We start from the raw sequence: 23,255 nt of genomic DNA, 5'->3' as shown, positions 1-23,255 counted from the left end.
CAGGGGAGGGGCAGAGAGAGAGAGAGAGGGAGAGACAGAATCCCAAACAGGCTCCAAGTTGTGAGCACAGAGCCCAATGTGGGTCTCAAAGCCACAAACTGTGAGATCGTGACTTGAGCGGAAACCAAGAGTCGGATGCTTAACTGGCTGAGCCAACCCGGTGCTCCAGAAGCATACATTTTATTATTATATATTTAAGAATCACTGAAACCAAATTCTCTAATCACACTGGAATATAGGTCTAATGGAGGAATCAGGGTGGAAGCAGAGAACAGGAGGCACCAAGGGCTATAGGTACCCATAGTACAAAATCAAATCTGGTACATATTTGCTCCTGCATTATTTTAGCTTGATAAATATCTCTGGATTTCCCAAAAACAGCACAAAAAAATTTAACAGTCTCAGAAATTTGCCACTTATATTAAGATTACCAGTACGTTTTCAAGAAATGGAGCATCTTTAACAGGCATAATTTTAAAATTTAGAATGTAAAACCTCCCTAGAATGTAACTGAATCAGTTATGGATTTTTACCGAGAGTGTGCATTAATTTACCTTTAACATAAGAGATTCTGGGGCTTCGAGTGGTGTGCAGGCATCGGGAGAGCCCGCCAGTTCTGCTCCATGAATAATGATCTTATGACCCACGGTCAGTCTACCCTTCTTCACGAGAGCTAAGAGGGGAGGATCTAGCTGGGCCTTAATGGCATACCATCCATCTGTAAGCTCAACAATGCCCACATTTTTGGTACCCACACCACTAGTTTTACTGCCGGAAGTTTCAGATAGATCTGTGCTTGATGAAATTGTTTCAGAAATGCAGAGAACAAGTGTTTTTGCAGCGGTATCATCCCTTTCCATGATCTTTTTTATAGCTGATCTTTTGCTTCTATCAATTTCCATATCGTATCTAAAAATAAAAGTAAAAATGAATATTTTAGGAATTTTGACTCTAGATTTTTATTTTTAAAAAGTCACCGAATAATGGAGAATAAAAATTAAGTATCTTAACTGAAGAACTACTATTGAGACAGAATTTAAAATTTGACAGCCAGCAATACAGTAAGTTTTATACTGTTAAAATATGAATTAAATATTAAAATGCCCCAAATGCAAAAATGCTTTATTAGCAATCCCCAAATAAAGGATCAAATTAGTAATTCATATTCTTTTCATATGCCAAGAGTTTAAGGGGGAGGGGTGGGGGAAGAGGGAAGGGAGATCCATGAATGTGTGATTTCTCCTAAGGGGACTGGAGCGTGACAAGAGAACTACCGTGTACAAGTGAGAACAGCAGTGTGGGATGGCGACTGTCACTGACAAGAGATCATGTACCTCTATGACCTAGAAGTCACGGACTGCACAGAAGTCTGAACCTGATCACAGTATGTGATTGCGTAACATAATGCATTATACTTGCCTGTATTTTAGTTGAAGCAACACCCTTTCTGGGCTTAGGCATCTATTAGCAAATTCCTTAGGAAAGGCAAATTCCATAGCTGCCAGTTTCCATATAATCCATCTGTAGTGATTATAGACCCAAATTCTAGAAATGAGGTTTGGATCCACACCTGGGGTGTCACACAGAGCCCTGAACAAATAAAGGTAGAACAATATAAAAAAAACCAAAAACCAAAAAACCACATAAGATGATACTGAATTCAATAACCATGACTATTCTTTGCACAAATACTAACGCTAATGTACAAAATCATTCAATAAAAGTTTTTGAGTTAGTGTATAGTAAGTAATACAGTGTAGACAGTGATTTAACATGTATCAAAATATACTAATAAAATTCACTTTGCATATTAGTCAATACAATAATTTCAACTGGAAATGAGACCCATAATTTAAAATAATTCTATTTTAGATCATTTTTTTTCAAAGAGATTGTTTTTAGAAATCATCTAAGAATATCCTTCTCTAGCCCAGGTGCTTTTTAAAGATCTTCCTCTCTCTGCTCAACTCTCTAACCCTTCTTCCTTTCTCATTCCTACTTTGAGTACTAGGGAAACAAGTAATGAAGAAAACTTCCAGAAGCTTCCACTCCCACACCAGCATCTGGACCCTTACACTTCACCATCTCCTGCCATTTGTATACTAGCTCCCACCTTTTCTTGCCTAGTCAAGGACATTGATCCAGGAAATGCCTCCTCTCTCCCCCTGATAGGGAGATTTCTTTCTTTTCTACTGAACAATTTCCATCAGTTAAAAAAAAAGTTTTTTTCTACCTTAAACACAACAAAACTAACACCCTTTGCTCCTCCTTCCTTCTCCAGATACTGCCTCTTTCAATTTACTCAATTATTTTCATTAAGACTAATAGTGGCCTCTACATAGATAAATCCACGGTCAATTCTCAGTCCTCACTTCCTTTACTTAGCAGTAACTGACACCTGGTCATTCTTGATTCCCTGAAGCTCTGTCCTCACTTGGCTTGCAACACACCACAGTCTTGGCATTTATTGCTAACTTTCGGGTTGCTCTTTCTCGGTCTTTCTTTTATGGCTTTAAAGTTCCATCTATATGCTGACAACTATGAAATTGATGTCTTTTGCTCATACTTCGCCTATAAACTCCAGACTTTCATATCCAACTACCTACTCAACATCTCCACTTGGATGTCTACTAATATCCCAAGCTTCAAATGTCCCAACTGGATACCCCATTTCTTTTCCATCTTTGGTCTTCTCAATTCTCAGGACATGATAACTGCACCCTTCCAGCTTCCGGTGCTAAAATCTTTGGAGCTATTTTTCCTTTGTTTCTCTCACTTTCCTCATCCAATCCGTGAGCAAATCCTGATGGTGCCACCTTCAAAACATACCCAGAATCCAGCTGCTTTCCACCAACTCCACTGCTACCTCCTTCGCCCAAGTAGCCACGTCTCACCTGGATCACCTCAATAGTTTCCTAAGTGGTCTGTCTGCTTCCAGCATTGTCCTTCCCTAGTCTAATTAATCTAATCCCCACAAACAGCCAGAGTCATCCTTTCAAAATTAAAGCAGATCATGTCACCCCTCTGCTTTAAACATTCTTATGATTTACTCAGGGCAAAAAAGGTTACTCAGAGTTAAAGCCAAGATTTTTACAAAGGTTTATAAGGCCCCATCTCTCTATTTCATCTGTTACTACTCCTCTCCTGCCCATTCTACTCCAGCTACACTCACTTTCCTCCTGTTCCTCAAATAAGCAGATCTTGCTTACAGCCAACGATGCTTTCCTCACATGGTCTTATGCTCATTCCCTTGACCTCCTTCAGGACACTGATTAAATGTCAGAGACTCAGTGAAGCCTCTTAACTACTTAGCCTATTTTATTTTTATTAAAAAAAAAGAGTTTCTGTTTCATTTTATTTTATTCTTAGAGAGTGAAAGAGTGCATGAATGGGGAGGCATTGGGAGGGAGAGAGGGAGAGAGAAAATGAATCTTAAATAATCTCCACGCGCAGTGCAGAGCCTGACATGGGGCTCAATCCCATGACTCTGGGATCATGACCTGAGCCAAAATCAAAGGTCAGACACTCAACTGACTGAGTCACCCATGCGCCTCTTAGCCTATTCTAAAATTACACCTTTCTTCACCTGATTCTCCCTATACCCTTTCCAGCTTTATCTTCATAGTATTCATCACCTCCTAATATACTACACAATTTACTTATTTCTTTTTAAAATTTTCTCTCCCCACTCCAGATCCCTCTACTATAACGTATAACTTATTAGGGCAGAGATTTTCTTTTCTTTTATTATTCTGAATACCCAGAAGAGTGATATATCTGGTACATAGTAGGTCCTCGATAAATATTTGTTGGATGACCAAAAAAGACAACTTGAGCTCCAACAGTCAATGTTATGAACCATGTTCTTCTGATTACTGGGTAATTACTCTTAACCACTATACTATGTAGCTTCCTTAATACAAGAAAATAATATAACTACTTATTATACTTTTCCAACTAGAATCAATAACAGATATCTATGGGAGATAAGAGCAAGATGTAAATAACATTCCTGTCTTAATATACTCCAAAAACATAACAAAAGTTTAAGGAAAAAATGTTTTACCACTTTACGCAAACTATATATTTCGGAAAGATATACAGAGATTAAAAAAAAAAAAAAAAAGAGCATTAGAGAAAGGATTCTCATCTCTTGCCATTGGCATGGTAAGGCATCTTTGATAGCAAAAATTGTAAATCATCTTTGTATAAACATTAGAAACATAAGAGGTTACATAGTTTTTAAATTGCTGATGTTGGGGCGCCTGGGTGGCTTAGTCGGTTAAACATCCAACTTCGGCTCAGGTCGTGATCTCACAGTTCATGGGTTTGAGCCCCGTGTCAGGCTTTGTGCTGACAGCATAGAGCCTGGAGCCTGCTTTGAATTCTGTGTCTCCCTCTCTCTCTGCCCACCCCCCTCCCTAACTCACACTCTGTCTCTCCCAAAAATAAATAAACATTAAAAAAAGTATTTAAATTATTGATGTTTTAGGGCAGTAAAATTTACCAGTTACTTGGTATTGCTGATACTTGAGCATCTCTGCTTAACTTCTAGTATTTATATTTTGTATTTGTTAAAATACACAATGAAAGAGAATATGATGTGTGTGTGTGTGTGTGTGTGTGTGTGTGTGTGTGTGTCTGTCTATGGTAAGGCTCATTCAAACTTAACTTTTCTTATCAGTCTTTATTTTATAAATGCAAATGAAAAATGTCCCAATTTAAGAAAAACCAATTCATTATATCCTAAGGACAAACCATAATTCACTTTTCAAAATATTACAACAGAATGTCAGTTGAACCACAATGTACTTAAAATAATTCACTGAATACAAATTTGACTTCTAGCCAACTTGTTAAGTTTGAGAGAGGTAAGGGAAAAAAAGAGGTATGGTGGAATACAGAAAAGTTAACACAATCTCTTTTTGCATAGAGTACCTATAAAATTCTTCTTTTCCAGCTTTTCCATCATTGGAGGGTATGAGCCATCCACCGTCAGCCAACTGTATTCCCTCTTTAGCCCACTGGACTTCCTTCCCAAAATAATCCTGAGTGTGAAACTGAAAAGACTCTGCATTTTTGCTGTTGATTTTTACACAATGTTTGGAAACGCCATACATATATAACTGCACAAGATAAATGATAGAAACATTTGATAATGAATGAAAAACAAAAAAAACAAATTTCATAGAATAAAAACAATTATAGGAAACTAAAATCGAATTTACCAAAGTTTTTCATTTAAATATTACAATATTCACCATCAAAATACTGAACTTAGTTACTAAGAGCTAAACATTTTAACGTAATATAAATGACTCCTATATTCAAGAGTCTCCCGTACCTTTTTCATTCCCCTTGTGTATATGCCTCCTGCTACAGCTGCCACAGGAGGTCATTCTGGATATAAAAAAGTAACTTAATATTTTATAAAACCTCTTAAGTCAAAAAATTCAGAAGGAAAAAGACAGTGAAAAGTTTAAGTATTTTTGGGCATCTGACCTCAGGAGGTCAGATTTGTATCCAGGCCTGGCCTCCATTCACCCAGCATGCCTCAGCCCAAAGTATCTCTTCCTTTGTACAGACTTGACTCTGGAGTCACACTCCTTGCTTTGAACTGTAGCTGGTGGAAGAGAGCTTCCTAGGTAAGTGACTCTGGGGGCATCTGCTGAACCCTGTGCTTCAGCCTCTCCTCTGCAAATGATGGACAAAAATAACAGTAGCTCTCCTTTAGACACTTGGGAAGATTAAGGCAGATGTAACCAACGCAGGCCCAGTGCTTAGGAGAGTGGCTAGCGCATAAAAACTACTCGATAAATATTACTTTTTAATATTATCAATATTATATTCACCTCTCCATTGCCTAAAATTGTAAGTAGATAGCACTGGCTTAATAAGAATCCTCTTTTAAAAATGCCAACAGCTCGGGGCACCTGGGTGGCTCAGTCGGTTAAGTGTCCGACTTCAGCTCAGGTCATGATCTCATGGCTCGTGAGTTCAAGCCCCACGTCGGGCTCTGTGCTGATAGCTCAGTGCCTGGAGCCTGCTTCGGAGTCTGTGTCTCTGTCTGTCTCTGCCCCTTTGCTGCTTGCACTCTGTCTCTCTTTCTTCCTCAAAAACAAACATTAAAAAAAAATTTTAAAAATGTCAATAGCTCTTAATGGATTCAAGGCTACGGGTTATTCACACTTTAAATTTGAAGAGGGAAGAGAAACAGCAATTTTGGAGCACAGATCACTTTAGTGGGATAAGGCAGCAGAGAGGGAGGCTGCCACTGTAGGCAGATTAGGAAACAAAATGATTTCATTTATCCATTCCCACATTCATTTGTTCCTTCTTTGAACAAAACGGTTTGGAGATACTACTTAATAACATGAAATTATACTTGACTATAAAAGTCAGCAGCATTGCAGACAGAAGCGTACCTGTTTATGAGAACACGCAGAGGGAACTCGGCCTTCTACGGCTACTCTCAGAGAGATTCTAGGCACAGTGGATGTTTTTGCAAGATACAGACTACCTGGCTGTGGAAAAATATGCTGCTTTTGTTTCTCTTTAATTCGCATATCCTGTATATCTCTGGCATTCTGAAGACTTGCAATTAAATCTATTAAAGAACAAATTAGCAAAAAATAAGCTTAAATATAAAATCTAAAAAGCACAACCTTTGTTTTACAAAGTCGTATGCATCAATTTCCTCTAATTTTAAATCTTCAGGGATAAGCAAAGTTTCATCTTGTAAACAACAGATCTATTATTTTTATTTCAAATTTGGAAGAAACTTAAAGCCTGTTAAATATATGTATTCCACTATTAGCAGTCTTAGATCATGTGTCTAATTGTTTTCTTAATAAGAAAGTCCACAAGTAGTTACCTTTGAAAGAAAGCATTAGAATACTTAGAATCTAATCTTTGGACTTAGGAAGAATCTAAAGCATTAAAAAGGTCCTGAAATTATTGTAATCACCAGAAAAGGGGTCAGATTCTCCAGGCATTATTAAAATATGAGAAACATCTAACTGGAAGGCAAAAATATGTCAACACAAATTTTCATACAATACCTAAAGGTTCTTTTTCGCACTTCGTGAATACCATAGTTGCTGCTTGACTGGAGTTATTTTCGTTAAGCTGATGAATTTCACTGTTATTAATATTATTTTTACTATCACTAGAACTATGTTCATCTATGTTTTTTGGTTTTTGTTTGTTTTCTTCCACATTAGTATTCTTGCTAATGTGCTGCTCATCTTGGTGAAAATGTGATTTAGTTTTAAAAGGTGGGACAAAGACTTTCACTGGTTTGCTTGGAGTAATCAAATGTCCCCTTTTTTCATTTCTTGTGGCAGGAACTGTACAAAATGGCTGCCCTGAAATGGATACATTGCTTGAAGATTTTTCTAAAGCCAGGTGTTCATAAAAATGAGATTTAGACAAAAATTTTTGACCAGGCGCAGTGAAATTTGGATTCTGTATTTCTTGCCGTTTCTTAGTTGTGCTACAATGAGGAAAAAGTATTTGATTATTTGCCAATAAATGTACACACATGGAAAGGTTTTAGAATATATACATATATATACATATTTTTTTGTAAACCTCAACTGCCATATGGAAATCTTATTCTGGCAACTGTTTTGCATTTCATCATGGTTGCCATCCAAGACAATACCACACTTTTCAAGTCTGTAACTATTTTTTCACACACTGACTTCCAGCCTTTGAGTTTACCACTTACTTCACATAACAGAAAAGCCTGTCAAACATGGATTTTCTGTCTCCTCCAATTCTAGCCCTGTACTCCTTATTACCTCCTTTACCAGAGAAATATCTGTCCATCCTCCTGTCAGGCCTAGCACCTTCACCTGTACTCTTGACCCCATCTAATAACTCAGTCTCCTCAGGAGCTCCACTCTTTCAATTATTATTCTACTTCCTTCCTGTCTCTTTCTACCACTTGTTTATATTTTTTTTTTTTTTTTTTTTTTTTTTTAGTGCTCCTTTCATTTAGCCAGAAAGACTTGTGCATTCTTGAAATGCTTTTTTCTCAGACTTCTCTCCCCTTCAAGCTAATACTCCTTGTGACCTTAATGGCCAACCTTCCTAAACAGGTAATCTAAACTAGCTATCTTTACCTATTCAACTTCTACTCATTGAACTCTCATTTCTCCCACTCTTCTACAGAAATTGTCCTCAACCAAGTTGCTAATGACCTTCCAAGTGCCTACAATACATATGTACATACATACACACACACACAGTTTCACAAGTAAACTCACTCTACTTGACCTTTGACAGATGATTTTTTTCCTTCTTAAAATTCTCACCTCTAATATCTACACCACCACTGTCTGTTTCTTGTTTTCCTCTTTCTGACTCTTAAAAAAATTCCCATCTCTAAAGTTGGATTTCTTCCCTAGACATTTTCCCTGGGTGATTGAATCATTTTCCTTGCTTAAATTATCATCTAACAATAAAAATATTAATCTGTATCTTCATGCTTGACTTTCCCCCTAGGTGTTATTCCTGCACCTTTAACTTTGTACAGCACGACATATCTCTACCTTGATGTTCCACACTCATCTCAAACTCAACACATCCAAGACTAAATTTATCACCTTCTCTAGCATACATGTTCTTCCCAATGTTTGCTATCTTGTTGAAAACTGCATACTTCCTTTTACCCAACCCTGAACTCCTAGAGATTGAAGTTACCCTGGAACTCATTTAGTTCTTCAGTCATCTAACCATCAAATATTTAATGAGTTCCTACTATGTGTGCCAGGCACTGTTTTGGCTGGAGGATATAGTGGGAACAAAACAAAATCATAGAGTTTATATTCTAGTGGAGGGAAACATACAAATAAATATGTCAGTTGGTATTAAATACTATAGAGAAGATTAAAAGCACAGTAAGGGGGACAGGGAGTGTCCAGCAAAAGAAATAATATTCTAAAAAGGCTGGTAAGAAAGACATTATTGATAAGGTGACATTTGTACAGAGCCCTGAAGGAAGAGAGAAAGAAAGCCATGCAGGTATATGGGAGAGGTGCTGCAGGGCTGCAGGCAGAGTGAACATCACACGCCGGGCTATGCCTAAGTATACCTGGAGCAGAGTGAGCAGGGACAGTCAGTAGGTGGGACTGGAAATAAAGCAAGAAGGCTGGATCACAGAGAACCTGTACACCCTCGTAGGGCTTCCCAATTATACTCAGATGGGAAGTCACGGGCTAGTTTTTGAGTAAAGAAATGACACACACTATCCTCTGGTGTGAGTGTATTTTGAAAGCAGAGTTGTTAGACTTTTATAGGAAAGCAGATTAGGGTAAGCTTTGAAGCTGTTAAGTTTGAGATATCTATTAGTCACCCCAATAAAAATGTCAAGGAGGTAACTAGATGAATGCATATGTTTTTCAGGGAAGAAATCTGGGCTAACGATATTAATTTTGGAGCCATCAGTAAATAGAGGGTATATAAAGTCATGACAGTGGATGAGGCAGTGATGAAGGAGGAAGGTCAGGAAGAGAAGCCATCTGGAAGTGAACCATGAGGGAATTTAACATTTAGTAATTTAAGGGAAGAACAAAAGAGAAAGAATGGCCACTGGGAGGGAGAAGTAAGAGAGTGGTCCCAGGAGTTGAAGAAAGTGTGAAGAAGAGTGATTAACTATGCAAATGCTAGGTTAACAGGAGGGCGGAGAGCTGACAAGATTCAACAACTGCTGGCTAACCAGTAATCTTGATAAGGAGTAGTGCCTGGTGATCAGAGAGTGATCAGAGAGTATGGTAGGTTCAGGAGAGGAGGGGGAGAGATAAGTAGACAACATTCTGATGAGTTGTGCTTTAAGGGGCTAAAGAAACAGACTGGTGGGATTAGAGGAATCAAGAAAGGTGTTTCTTGTTAAGACGGAGACTTACAGCAATTACCTCACTGATGGGACTAAGCCACTGGAGAGGAAGACAGGTATCAATGCAGGAGAGGGGCAATTGCTGGACTGATTTCCCTCAGTAGATGATTGAGAGATCCCGTGCAGAAGAATAAATGCAACTTCTACTCCAAAACTTATTTTCATTTATCTTGTACTCCCTTGTTTTTAAATATTAAGAGTCTTGTGAAAATGAGGCATTTGCTTTGTAGGTCATGTCTAAGATGTCTACTTGAATATAAGTGGAGATAGTCTGACACTCCCAGTTAGCCACTATCTGGCCAAATCTTTTTTTCTTTATGTTTGTTCGTTCGTTTGTTTGTTTGTTTAGAGAGTGTGTGTCTGTGAGCAGGGGGAAAGGGGCAGAGAGAGAGAGAAAATCTTAAGCAGGTTCCATGCTCAGCATGAGCCCGACGCGGGGCTTAATCCTACGACCTAAGCTGAAATCAAGAGTTGGGGGCTCAACCAACTGAGCCACCCAGGCGCCCCTGGTCAAATCTTCTTGAATCTCAATCTTTCGCTCACTTTATACTCTCTGCTCTAGCACTTGTGTTAAATTTTCCTTACTAATCTCCTTGCAGCAGTCTCACTTTGGTCTATTTCTAAAACAGAAATTTGGTTATCCTGCTCCTCTTCTTAGACACTTCCACAAATGGTCACCTACCCAGTTTCGACTTGTCAGAAATGACACAGGAGGCTTCCTATATATAGGTCCCAACCTCCCCATTTCTTTTTTGTTTCTTCCCAGCCCCCACCACACCCCAGCCCACTAAATCCCATGAGGAAAGCCACACTTCTTTCTTTTACCCGAGTGTGGAGCTCCCCCCTCACCCAAGCATTCTTTTCATTCTGTCTGGAGAACTGTTCTTGCTAAGCTTCTGTCCCATAATTAGGTGCCAATTTTTCTATGCTGTCATGTCACTCAGTTATACCTACTTTGGTACTTTTATCACGGTAATTCTTTTCACACCTGGCTCCAAGACTAGCAATCTGAGGTAGACTTATCTTTGTATCTATCTGCACAATAGAAATCAGATACTTAGGTAAATTAGTTCCTTATGCATACTTACTAAATGCACAGAACTATTTTATCATGTATGAAAATTAAGGTAATATGAAGATAAATAAGCATTTATTTTTAATATTACAACCTCCTTTTGGAAATGGAAACAAACCACATGGGTTTCTACTTTCAAAACACGTATATTAGAAGCCTACTGGAAAATATACTCCAGAAATGAGGATCAATGATTTTTTTCAACAATGCCACAAATAGTTATCTATGAAAAGGTAATATTAAAAACAATTTAAACCACAGCTTTGGGCTAAATAATTTACCAGGTGAGAAAGGTTTTATAACTGCTTTCTACAATTTTAGATGCTTCTATGATATTCACATCCATTATCTCTAAGTGACATTTCTGTGACTGCTTCTTCTTGAAGAGCCACTTGGAAGATCAAGATTTAGCTCTCTGTCAACACCACTTCTGCTTTACTAAATAGCCTTTCTATCTCATCTCCCTGTCTTCCCATGTTACGTATTTGACTGTCAACATTTAATTGTGTACCCTCTCTGGAGACTTAAGCCCTGGTCTTCTGTTAGAGTGGACAACAGGTAGCTGTCCAGCTTCATGGAGTGGAGGAGGCAATGTATTTTCAACCTATACCCTTGTTCTGGCTCCTTCCTTCTTCACCACCAACTGTGAAGATACACTAATTCCTCAGCTTTTGAGGCTCTTCAGTGTAAAATGGTTGGTTTTTTTCTCTCCCCACTATTAGCTTTTTAATCCGTTTTCTTCCAAATCCTTGGAAATACAGCCACTGAGGTCTCCTCTCCTGTCCTCCCTTATCTTTGGTGGGTGCAAGTTCCCTCACTGTGGTTTTGCTAAAATTTTGGAAGGCAATGGAACTATTTGGGTGTGCTCAATCCACCATCTTTACCAAAAAGTTTATTACTGCATTAAGACTTCAGGTTCTGCTTCAATTTTATCTTGTAGGCAAACTCTCTGAGGGCTCTATTCTTCTGTCCGAAAATGGTCTAGCTGCCAGCCTGGGCTTAGTGACACAGCTATCTTTCTGGGATCTCCCCTCAAAGCACTGTCTACCTGGGTGATTCCCTCTGCCTCTTTCCTATGCTAAGTTCTTGTTTCTCAAATCTTACATCTTCCTCCTTCTTGGTTATGGGTGACTTCTGTGAGCTTCCTGAGAAAAGTGCATGGAGGATAAACCTTTTGGTACTCTGCATCTGAAAAATGTCTACCTCACACTTATTTGATATTTTGGTCAGTGATAGGATTCTAGGCTGGAAGTCATTTTCTCTCAGAATTTTCAAGGCACTGCTCTGTAGTATACATTATAGAATCCATAATCTTCTAGCTTCCATTGTTAATGATGAGAGGATTTATACCATTAGGACTCTTGAAACTTTGTTTGAAACCTGATTTTTCTGCCCTCCCCTCTCCCCCAGAAAATTTAAGGTTTCCCTTTCCCTGCAGCATTCTAAAATTTCAAAAGCATGTTCCTTAATGTGAGTCAGTTTTTATTCGTGTGATCAGAGGGCTCTTTTAATCAAAGAAACTCATATCCTTCAGTACTGCTAAAGTATCTTATTTCTTTGAAAACTTCTCTTCATTTCCCCTTTATTTCTTCTTTCCCAAACTCCAAATTTTCAGATGTTAGCCCATATGACTGACTTTTCCAATTATCTTTTCTTTTTTCATCTTTTTCTTTTTGTTCTATATTCTTGGAGATTTCATAACTTTTCTATTACTTCTGTTGTTCTCCACCTGGGAATATTAGTAAGTTTTTTTGAAATTTTATTCACCTCCATGTATGGTCTATTTCCTCTAAGTTTCTTTCTTTTTTGTTTGTTTTTGTGCTATGGAAACTATCACAGAGGCTTTCTGCCAATAGCTAGTGATCTTTTATTTTCTGATCTTATCTAAGAGTGAGGTATGGGGCACCTGGTTGGTTCAGCTCATTAAGTGCCACCTGACTCTAGATTTCGGCTCAGGTCATGATCTCAAGGTTCATGGGATTGAGCCCCGCACTGGGCTCTGTGCTGACAGTGCCGAACCTGCCTGGGATGGGATTCTCGCTCTTTCTCCTTCTTCCTCTCTGCCCCTCCCCTGCTCTCTCTCAAAACAAACAAACAAACAAACAAACAAACAAACAAACAAACAAACAGTGAGGTGTGTGCTGGAGGGGCTTGTTAATCGTTGGCATCACTGTCTGGTGCTCTGGCTATGCAGTTTCGTTTGAGTACCTGCATTTGTCAGTATTTCTAGTCTTTCCTATTGGGCTAGTCATGTTCCCTAGAAAAAAAGTCTTCTAGTCCTCTGCCTAGAGGCGTGGCTGCCAGTATTTGGGAGCCAAATGTGGGAAGGAGGCTGGCAAGTCTCACTACTTGAGAAGCAGATTTTTTACTTGATCTCTGTTTTCGGTACCCTCCCTTCAACTGTGCCTACTGTGTCTCCCCTCTCCCACTTCAGAACCCCTCCAATTCATCTTCTCCAGACAATAACCTTCCAGGTCTTCTGGCACAAAAGGGATAACTGGCTGCCTGCAGTGGGGGAAGGGATATAGGTATTTCTTAAACAGATATTCAACTAATCTCCCTATTTTCTACCTCACCTTCAGAAGTACAAGTTGCTGCCAATTTGAGTCTTTCTTGGGTTTCTTCTTTGGGGGAAATTGGGTAGCTTCTCTACTTGCTCTAATGTCAAGTTTTAGCTTTCTATGATGTTCTAAGTCTTTCATGCTTTTTGGCTTCCAGAATTTGTTTTTTCTCCGATCATTGTCCTTGTGGATTTATACATTAAAAAAATTCTTAGCAATTTGAGTAGGGCTTTGAAAGGGAGGAGAGATAAAAGAATATCTTTAGAAATATTTATTTAAAAAAAACATACTTTTCCTATACTATAATAAAAAAAAATTGAACATGTCTTACCTAAAGGGTCCACAGGTAACTGGCTGTAAAGAAATATGATGCATAAACAAGCTTCTGTCTTTTATGATGCCTAGAAAAATATTTTACGTTATGTATTAATGAAAATCTGAATGAAATTTTATTTCCTATACCTATTTATTACACATAATTGTAAATATTTACATAAAAAATTGATATATAGGCCTGAAATATTTGACTCACAAACTGATAATAACTATATACCAAATAACTCAGCATAAACAAATCAAGAAAATCAGTATAAATTTCATTAGCTGATGTTAATCATAACTCAAATGTGTTAGTTAACTGCCATGCATCAACTTTAAAATTTAGTCTTATGAAGGTTTACAAGCCAAACTTTAGATATTGTTCTCAGTATGCAACTTGTACTTCTCAAACCTTCAAATCGTTCATTAGTACGGGATTGGCTGACTAAACTAGAATATATTGATACAACCACATGATCAAATACTATGCAACCATAAAAAAGAATGAAGAAGATTCTATGCAGTCATTAAGGGTCTGCTGTGGGATTTATTGCATGTGTTTCAGAACTAAGCCTCTACAGTCTAACACATTTATGCCTCACTACTTGAATTCTTCCTTTCCAAACCCAGGAACCAAATATATAGCGAGCAATAGTTACACGTTTTATTTATTTTTTTTTATGTATTGCATGGTAAGAATTTCAGATTTTAGTCTAAATGAGATAAGAAGCCACGCAGAGTTTTAAGCAATCAAGGAGTGATCTGACCTTTTTGTTACCAGGATGACCCTGGCTGTTATGCTGAGACAGCCTGGAGGAGGGGCAGAGGCAGAAACAGAGAAAGGAGTTACAAGCTTTGACTGTGGCTTAGATGAAGGTGGTAGGGGGAGAATGAGAAGAAATGATCAGATTCTTGTTATTTTGAAAGGTAGAACATATAGGACTTGTTGATAGGCTGGATGTGAAGTGTGAGGAAACAAAAGAGTAAAGGAGGACACCAAGGTTTTGATGTGTCAATTGGCAGAATGGCAGCAAGAAAGGAATGAACAGAAAGAGCAGGTTTGGGACAGAGATGGAATCAGGAGTTTAGCACTGCCTATAGTGACTTAGAGATGCCTATTAGCAATGTAAGTAGAGAAGTATCAAGGGCAAATGCACAAGTAAGTCTGGAGTTCCAGGATGGGCTAAGCTTGCAGACAACAATGTTGGTAGTCACTGAAACTGAAGTTTAAGCAGAGAAGAGCTCTAAGGACAGAGCCCTGGGGCACTCCTATGCTTAGAGGAAGGAAAGAATAAGGAAGAACCAGAGAAGTGGCTACGCAGGAGGAGAACCGACTGCATGTGGTGGTCTCAGAAGAGTGACCAACTGTCAAATGCGGCTGAAAGATGGAGTCAAATGAACACACAGAACGCCTGTTGGATTTGCCAACATGGAGGTCACCAAATGGCTTAGGAGAGAGTGATTTTCGTGCAATGGTGAAGGTCAAAAGCTTGCCTGGATTCCCAGAACCTAAGCCTTAAATTATTATACTAAGATGTTACTAAATTTTTATAGCTTTTTAATTTAAAAAGTCATTATAGAGAACCTCCACATCATACTTGGTATTATGAAGGAAACGCTCACAGAACAAAGCAAGACATAATTTTAACAAACCACACTGCAAAGTCTTGTCTAATTATTTAAATACCCAAAAAAGCTGAGAAAAGTTCACTTAAAAATATTGTGTGTAGTACCTACAGAGAGGGAAAAGATATGAATACAAAGCAAATTTTACCATCTGGAGTGCTTTTCGAAGCTTTTAAGGATTTTTCTTGATTTTTCATTATCCTGTCAAATTCATTTAACAAATTTCTTTTGATTGGGGGTTCTCCTAAAAAAAAAAATTCCATATATGTTTTTAAAGCAAATAATAGCAATATTATTTTTCAAAAGCCTATATAGTTCATTTTTTTAAAACTAAAGTCCTGACTCTTACAATTTATTAAGCAAAAAATACATAATACTTATAATTTAAGTAGTGACCATTCTACTTTGAAAGAGACAATTTATTTTTCAATATCAATTAATTTCTTTCTTTCTTTCTTTCTTTCTTTCTTTCTTTCTTTCTTTCTTTCTTTCTTTCTTTCCCATTTAAAATACCACTATCTAATAGGGTCTAGGGATAAAAAGATGTTACCAGATACCAGTGATAAGCTACTTTTTAATGGAATAAACTAGCACTAAATGAAACTATAAGTTTACTGGAAATAAGAACAAACAGAATTTCTTCAAGTAAAACTTTTTCCTGCATTAAACTCGAGAAGGAATTTATTATGCAGGTCCTTGAATTAGAGTGAGTAGGAGAAAAGACTTTAAAATTAGCAAAATTACATTAAAATATTAGTAATACTTATTTAAAAATTCTACAAAGGCTGAGAGTAAAATTAAACCATAATTCAAATTACGCATGTCCGTGTCATACTGAGATAATAGGTGATAATGGGTACTCTGGTTTTTGATGCTTTATTAAAGGGAATGAACTTGTAGAATTTAATAGGAGATGAAAATGTCCATGCAAAGCTTTATCAAGTGTTAAATTATGAAGTGATTTGTTTAGCAAGTAACCAGAAGCTGATTAAGCTGTATATTCATATATAACAGAAGTGAGGGAACATTAAATAGTGATGATGCTGAGAACATTTATTACAAGTCTGAGTTTGTTGTTGTTGTTGTTTCCCCTAAGCAGGTTAACGCACTTGAGAGTACACATGAACAAAATGGGTTCCTATGAATAAAGCCATTATTTTCCATAAAAGAACTGTGAGTCTCTTTAAGCATCTGCTCTTCAAAATTTTTACCAGAGCACAGCAACAGTTTAAGGTAAGTACCATCAACTTTCTACTTTTCCCATAACATAAACTTGGTATGGAATGTGGCCTGGATAACAATTCAGAAACTCTGTATCCACAGGGTAACTGAAGGTGCCAAGTTGAAGACACTGGCTTCAGTGTTTTGCTCTATAGTAAGAAGAGACTGGGCAAGACCTGTGACAACTCAATTCAACTCAATTCTGTGAGTCCATAGTTTTTACAAAGGAGTTAGTTATTTAATATTAAGATCATCCACTTAAAAGCTGGAGTTAGTTTTGGCATTTACTTTGATGGTATTTGATCAACAGATTCAATGACTTAAGATTATTCTTTGTCATTTGACCTAGTTGAACTAAGTTGTTCCATACATATTTCAAAGAGAAGTTAGAATATAGTCCAAATGCCATTAAGACCAGTATGTTATCTGCCAAAAATGACTGACTTTAAAACACTTCCTAGATTAAAAAAAGGAGGCAAACCAGCACCTATAATTGAAACCAATTTTTTAACTTCACAGGAGCCAGAGTTGGAACGTCTGTGTTCTTCCTCTCTAATGGAAACAGTTAATAAGTTGTATTATGCAGGCTGTTAAATTTTCTAGGGAAAGAAACAGTAGCTTCTCAATTATAACTATATTAATAATCTCTAAAAATACATCGAAATAACCTCAAAACATGTTTCTTGGTACAGACTCAGAGATAGCAAAAGTGAAATCACATTCCGCTAAACCATCCACAAGGTCTATAAAAATATAGAGGGCACCTGGTGGGATGAGCACTGGGTGTTGTATGGAAACCAATTTGACAATAAATTCCACATTAAAAAAAAATAAAACATAATACAGCTTATAATTACCTGAATTGCTGTAAGTTAGCATACCAGGATTATTCAAGACTTAATTTTTAAGTGATTGGCAAGCTAACAGGAAAAAATGGACACTTACCAACTGAGACAAGTACACCTCTTCTTTTCCCTCTTCTTGAATTTAACACAAGTGTCTCCTCAGAGTGTTGGCACGTAGGAAGAAAGTGTCTGGTGTGACTTAGCAGTTCAGCATCTGTCAGCTCACCATCTTCCATAAAAGCTTTGGCAATCTCTACTGTTTCTGTTTCAAAATAGTTTTCTGGATCCTTGGAGTCAGTAGAATGAATTTCTGTATCTGTTTTCACAGGAAGATTAGGAAAAGCTTCAGTGTTCCCAATTTCCATTTTTATATTTTCAGGTAAAGCCTGTTCTTTTTCCCAAAGGTGAATGTTCTCAACAAGCGATGCTTTGTTTCCTTGTATCAACTGTTTGTCTTGCTTAAACTGAGAGGGATATGGAGAAACTTGCACAGAGTGATTTTCTGAAGAACCATTTTCAATGTTAGAGTTACTTGATAATTTAAATTCTTTATTGTAGGCTTTTTCCAATCTGGAGTTTACAGAGTGTTCTGGGGTTCTGTTATCTACACAAGAGGGAGGAGGCATTTTTGATACATCTTGTCTAGATGTAGATGAACGCTGAGGACTGCATTCAGTTCTCATCACATCAAATTCTTCTAGTATTCCCTTAACTTTGCATAAGGCACTTTCAGAAACTGGAACTTGTTTCCCACTTGCTGTACTGAATCCAGAGAAAGCAGATGATAGTAAATTTTGGGGGGTATGTATCATAGTATTTTCTTCTCTTGTGAACTTGTCTGAGTGATCCTCATTATGTTTAAATGATACTTTGGAAAAGGGCTGCTTGGCACTGTCTTCTACCTTAGAAAACACCTGTCTTGCCTTTTGTAATGCAGCATCTGATACTTGTACACATTTTCCACTTGCAGTGCTAAAAATCCCACGAGCATTTGTATAAGAGACGGACTGGGGACGCTTCCCTGTACTAAGTTTACATATATCAGAAGTTTTCAAATTAATCTGACGAGGTGGTATTTCAGAACGTTTCTTGAATCCAGAAATACTTTGGTTAAGTTGTAGAGTTTGCTCACTTTGAGTCTCAGCAAAATCTTTATGTGAAGGCAAACTACATTCTGCACCATCCAGAGAATTAGGACAAATAGGATCTTCTGAATCATCCAGCGCCTTACGATAACCTGCCACAATTTTCCCTGGTTTACTCTTGGTGGTTTGCTTAATTGCCATACTGCAGTTTTCTGTAAATCCCTCTGTCACTTTTGTCTCGTGTGCAACTAAGACTCTTTCACTACTTGCTGTAGTGTATACAGGCACAGCATCATTTGAATCAGAATTCAATTTCTGAGTTGAATCAAAATTATTTGAATCAGAAACCGTCACTTTAATGGCTGTATTTTCATTTTTGCATGAGAAATTAGTCACAAGTTTCTGAACGCAAATATCTTCGTTTATGCTTTGTGGATCTGTGTCTGCTTCTCTTACAGTGAACATTATTTCAGAAACACTGGTGTTCTCTCTCTCTCTCACATTCCTCACCACTGGTTCAATACCAGAATTATCAACTTTATTTTTTGAAAGATATTCTGATATATTATACACTGTTTTTTCTGGTTGATCATCCAATTCTCCTTCTCTAAGCCATTTTTTTACTTCAAGTATTGAAGACTGACTCACAGAAATTTTTCTACCATGTCCTGTGTAAAATGATAAAGCTGAATTTTCAGTGGCTGAATAAGTGGATTGATTTGTACAAGTTGTAGGCTTTTTTGCCGTTTCTTTTCCTGTATTTTCATGTGCTTTAACTTTCAGAGAGGCACGATTTGGTATTTTAAGATTTTCGGTTTGTTTGTATAAATTATCACTTAAGAGCCTGGGTACCACCACGATCTCGTTAGAAACAAGGTTTTTCTCTAGAGGCTTCTGCATTTCTTCCTCCTTTGAAGCAGGTGTTATTTCAATTGTTTTGCATGCTAATCGAAGCCCACCTTTACACTCCTCTCTGCCCTTGGACATCTTTGTCCCTCTATGGCTAAAATTAGTCATCGCGCTTTTATCTTGCTCTTGCTCATCAAAAAGATTTTTCACTTTGTCCAAAGATTCCTTTGCAATTTCTATTTTTTTCCCACTAGCTGTATGAAAACCCAAAATGGTAGGTTCTTTGATCTTTTTGATTTCATATTCTGGTCTTTGCTGGAGGGTCAGTGATTTATTTTCAGTACCAGTGAGGTCACTTTCTTTCATTTTGTCTTTTCTTTCAGTATTTTCCATTTTCTCATGACGTGACATGTCTACTTTGTTGATATCTATGCCAGAAAGTAATTCAGAATTTAAGGAATCTGCAAAGTTATTCAATTCTTCTTCTGTACATTTTTGATCAAGGAGATTTGTAACTTTATTTAATGACGCTCTAGAGACTCTTATATTTTTCCCACTTGCAGTCTGAAAGGATACGTCAAATATGTCAAAATCTTTTGTAATTCGCCCCATTGTATTAGCAGTTAAATGTTCTTTGTTTGATGTGTTAATGTGAAGTGTTTCTTCAGCTTTTACAACTTCCAAACAGGTTAAATCTGACAAACCTTCTTTAATTTGAGTGTTGCCCTCCTTTATAAACTGGCTGGATAATTTCAGATCTATGTCGTGCTGATCAATATATGGCAAGCCATTTTCTTCTTTATGAATATAAACTGTATCATTTTTACTTGAATCACTGCCATCAGATTCTCTGAAGTTGTACATATTTCCGCTGGCATCAGTATATTTGTTAGCTTTGTTTTCTATGTTTCTCTTGTAACCTTCAGTATCTTCAGCAACAAAAATGCCAGTAGTCATTTCAATATTATTTTGTAGTATTAGGCGGTATTTATTATTTTTCTCATTTAACTTTTTCTCATTGTTACAATTTTCTTTCTTAAACACTGAAACAGAACCATTACATTTACTTGAAGAGAAACTTCTTATACCTACTTCTACAGAAGTTTCCTCGCTAATATTCTCAAGGTCACTGAACAGCTTCTTAGCTTTTTGCAGTGCTTCACTACAAACGTTCAGTTTTGTGCCACGGGCAGAGTAAAAGCCTCTAAACTCCACTTCATTTTTACCTGTTAAATGGCCAGAAGCACTTTTGTTACAGCTGGTTTTTGACAAGCAAGCAAACTTCTGCTTACCTCCAATTATACCTTCAAATTTCTTGCTGCTATCTCCCTGACTGATAGATAGGGCATTAATTGTGAGACGGAGATGACCATCTTTCTGTTCCTCAGGAGTGGTATTTGAGATAGTCAGGTGTTTTTCGGGCATCTCACGTGGATTTTTCTGTTTCATGTGGCTTGGTTTTCTAAACTGTGTAAACTCAAACTGACTTCCTGATTCTTCCAAAATGGTAGAAAGTTCTGTAATTTCTGCCTTTTGGCTAGGTGTTAAATTATGATTTGAATCAAAATCTCGCTTTAAAGTTGGAGGAGTTGTGTGACGATTTTCACTATCAGAAACATATGCGCTACTCTGCACACACCCAGATACAGTATTAATTGACTGTGGATCAAGTATATGAGGTTTGCTCAGTTTCTCTTGACTTTCTAATGAAGTATTTACAATTTCAATACAAGCTAAGTTAGTAGGATAACGTTCTTCAATATCTTTGAAGAGCATTTTGCTTTTCTTAATGTTGTGTTCAGAGAGTTTTATCTCTTTATTAGAAGCTGTTCTGAAGCCATTTCCAAAATTGTGATTTAAAATTGGATCTGATAGTCTTGCCCAATTATCCATGTAATCATTATTTCCATTTGATTTCATATCTGAATCCAAGGTGATGTCTGATTTTGAATCTTGGTCTAAAGTCATTCTGAGTTGCTGCTTTATGCTATTTCTATCCTTTTCTGTAAGATCATCTATGTTTGATGAATCAAAACCTTTCGTAATTGACACTTTGGCTGCTTGTTTGTCATCCATATCTGTATACACTACCATGGTAGAGTTCTCGAGAACAGGTTCTTTTACACAACAGAGGTCTGAATCTTGAAGTTCCTGAATACTTCCTAAAACAGGAACATTCCTTTCCTTAGTTATTTTAAAGACAAAATTATCACCATCTGGGAAAAGTTCTTCAGAGTTTGGATTGATAGTTATTTTTGAAATTAAAGTAGTTTCTTTTTGGTCTTTTTGGATTATTGTGAGATGTGCATTTTGGTTGAATGGTACCTTCATAGAAGGTGATGCTTCTGTTACATATTTTTCAGTTGACAACAACTTAGCTTTTTTAGCATGTTCATTTAAAACATGTATTTCTTGATTATTTTCCATGGTTTTGGTTAATTCAAAACCAGCTTCATGACTCTTACATTTTAGTGTCTCTGACACTTCATATGATTCTCTTCCTCTGGAAAGCCTGACTGGGTTTGACGGAGGATCCCTGGGGTGAGGAGTTAACTGGCCGGTATCATCCGGGTCAGATGAAAAGCTTTTCAGAGTCTGAAAGTGAATACCACTATCTTCCACTTCTGAATATGGCACAGAAGGTTGGCTTATTGCAGGCAAGATCTCTTCTTTTCTATCTGCAACTCTTTGGCTTTTTGTATCATCTTCACAGTGTTTTTCCTGTAAGGATGACAGACAACCCGTTTCTGTGCTTATAAATGATTGCAGTTTTTCCTTCTTAATTTTTGCTTCTTTATAATCAAGATCCTGAGATATTATTTTATTATTAGGAGAACTGCTTCCATTATTGGAAACTTTTCTCAGAAGTGTCCCAAAAGAGTTGGTTAAGGACAAAATTGGTTCTTTGGAATCATTCTGCAAACAGGTTTTTTTGACAGAAGAATGCAATAAACCTAAAGACACAAAGTGACAAAACAAAATTAAAGTACCATCAATCACGTTTACTAAATATATTCCACTAAGTAAAAAAGGTAGTATCTACGATAAGAATTACATGAAAAGCAAGAAGCGAATGTCAGGCTTAAAACAAAGAATTCTAAATAGTCTCTATTTGAAGTTATTATATTTTCAACTAAAGACAAATAGAACTTAGTATTCTTTTCTAACATGTATCAATTCAATTAAAATTAGTATGTAGTTCAAGAAAGCAGCCACCATAAGTAAAATTCAAATTAGTTTTATTGGAAAATAAAACTGGAAAAAAGTTTCATTGCTAAATGGGTGTAATAGGAGATAAAAAAAAACAAGGCAAAGGAAAAGAATTAGAAAAGTAATTACTTCCTTTAGTTAATTCAGTCTTTGATACTGAAAAAAAAAATCAGCTTTTAAAAATAGGCTCTACAGATGAAGGGCCTGAAAAATGACCTAATGTCAATTATAAAGGCAAATGAATTAAACTGCTGAGTTTTTTTTTTTTTTTAAATCATCCCTCTGAATTCTGTATTAGGAAGTTAAAAATATTAGTCTCATTTAATCAATGACCACTACTATATATTAGCTGTTTCACTGATTTTAATTCTGACGTATACAGTATCAAACATTCTTCTCTGGAAATTAACCCAAATCTCAAACAGTTCCTCTACATTCCAGTTTATTCTATCCACTAAAATCTTCTCAAAGGATGATAAAATTGCCTTTTTAACATACAATTCAGCTACTGATAAAGGAATCACTGCTCAAATAAAAACAGAGTCTCACTGTGCATACTCTGAC

The 23,255-nt window shown here is 36.9% G+C and overlaps 1 protein-coding gene across 1 annotated transcript in view; it reads right to left on the bottom strand.

Annotated features, from left to right (window-relative positions):
* Positions 1-23,255, bottom strand: part of BRCA2 (BRCA2 DNA repair associated) — a 60,167-nt gene that overhangs the window by 22,545 nt on the left and 14,367 nt on the right. Inside the window, exons 11-18 of the mRNA XM_007097645.3 lie at positions 17,648-22,435; positions 15,630-15,725; positions 13,869-13,938; positions 7,062-7,495; positions 6,426-6,607; positions 4,939-5,126; positions 1,420-1,590; positions 555-909 (exon numbers count right to left, since the gene is read on the bottom strand). Of these exons, the coding sequence (XP_007097707.2) occupies positions 555-909; positions 1,420-1,590; positions 4,939-5,126; positions 6,426-6,607; positions 7,062-7,495; positions 13,869-13,938; positions 15,630-15,725; positions 17,648-22,435 (6,284 nt within the window). The remainder of the gene's footprint in view (positions 1-554; positions 910-1,419; positions 1,591-4,938; positions 5,127-6,425; positions 6,608-7,061; positions 7,496-13,868; positions 13,939-15,629; positions 15,726-17,647; positions 22,436-23,255) is intronic.

This window comes from Panthera tigris, chromosome A1 (genome assembly GCF_018350195.1).
Source record: "Panthera tigris isolate Pti1 chromosome A1, P.tigris_Pti1_mat1.1, whole genome shotgun sequence".
Lineage (NCBI taxonomy): Eukaryota > Metazoa > Chordata > Mammalia > Carnivora > Felidae > Panthera > Panthera tigris.
The sequence above is the reverse complement of the archived record's forward strand: the minus strand, read 5'-3'. Positions and strand labels throughout refer to the sequence as shown.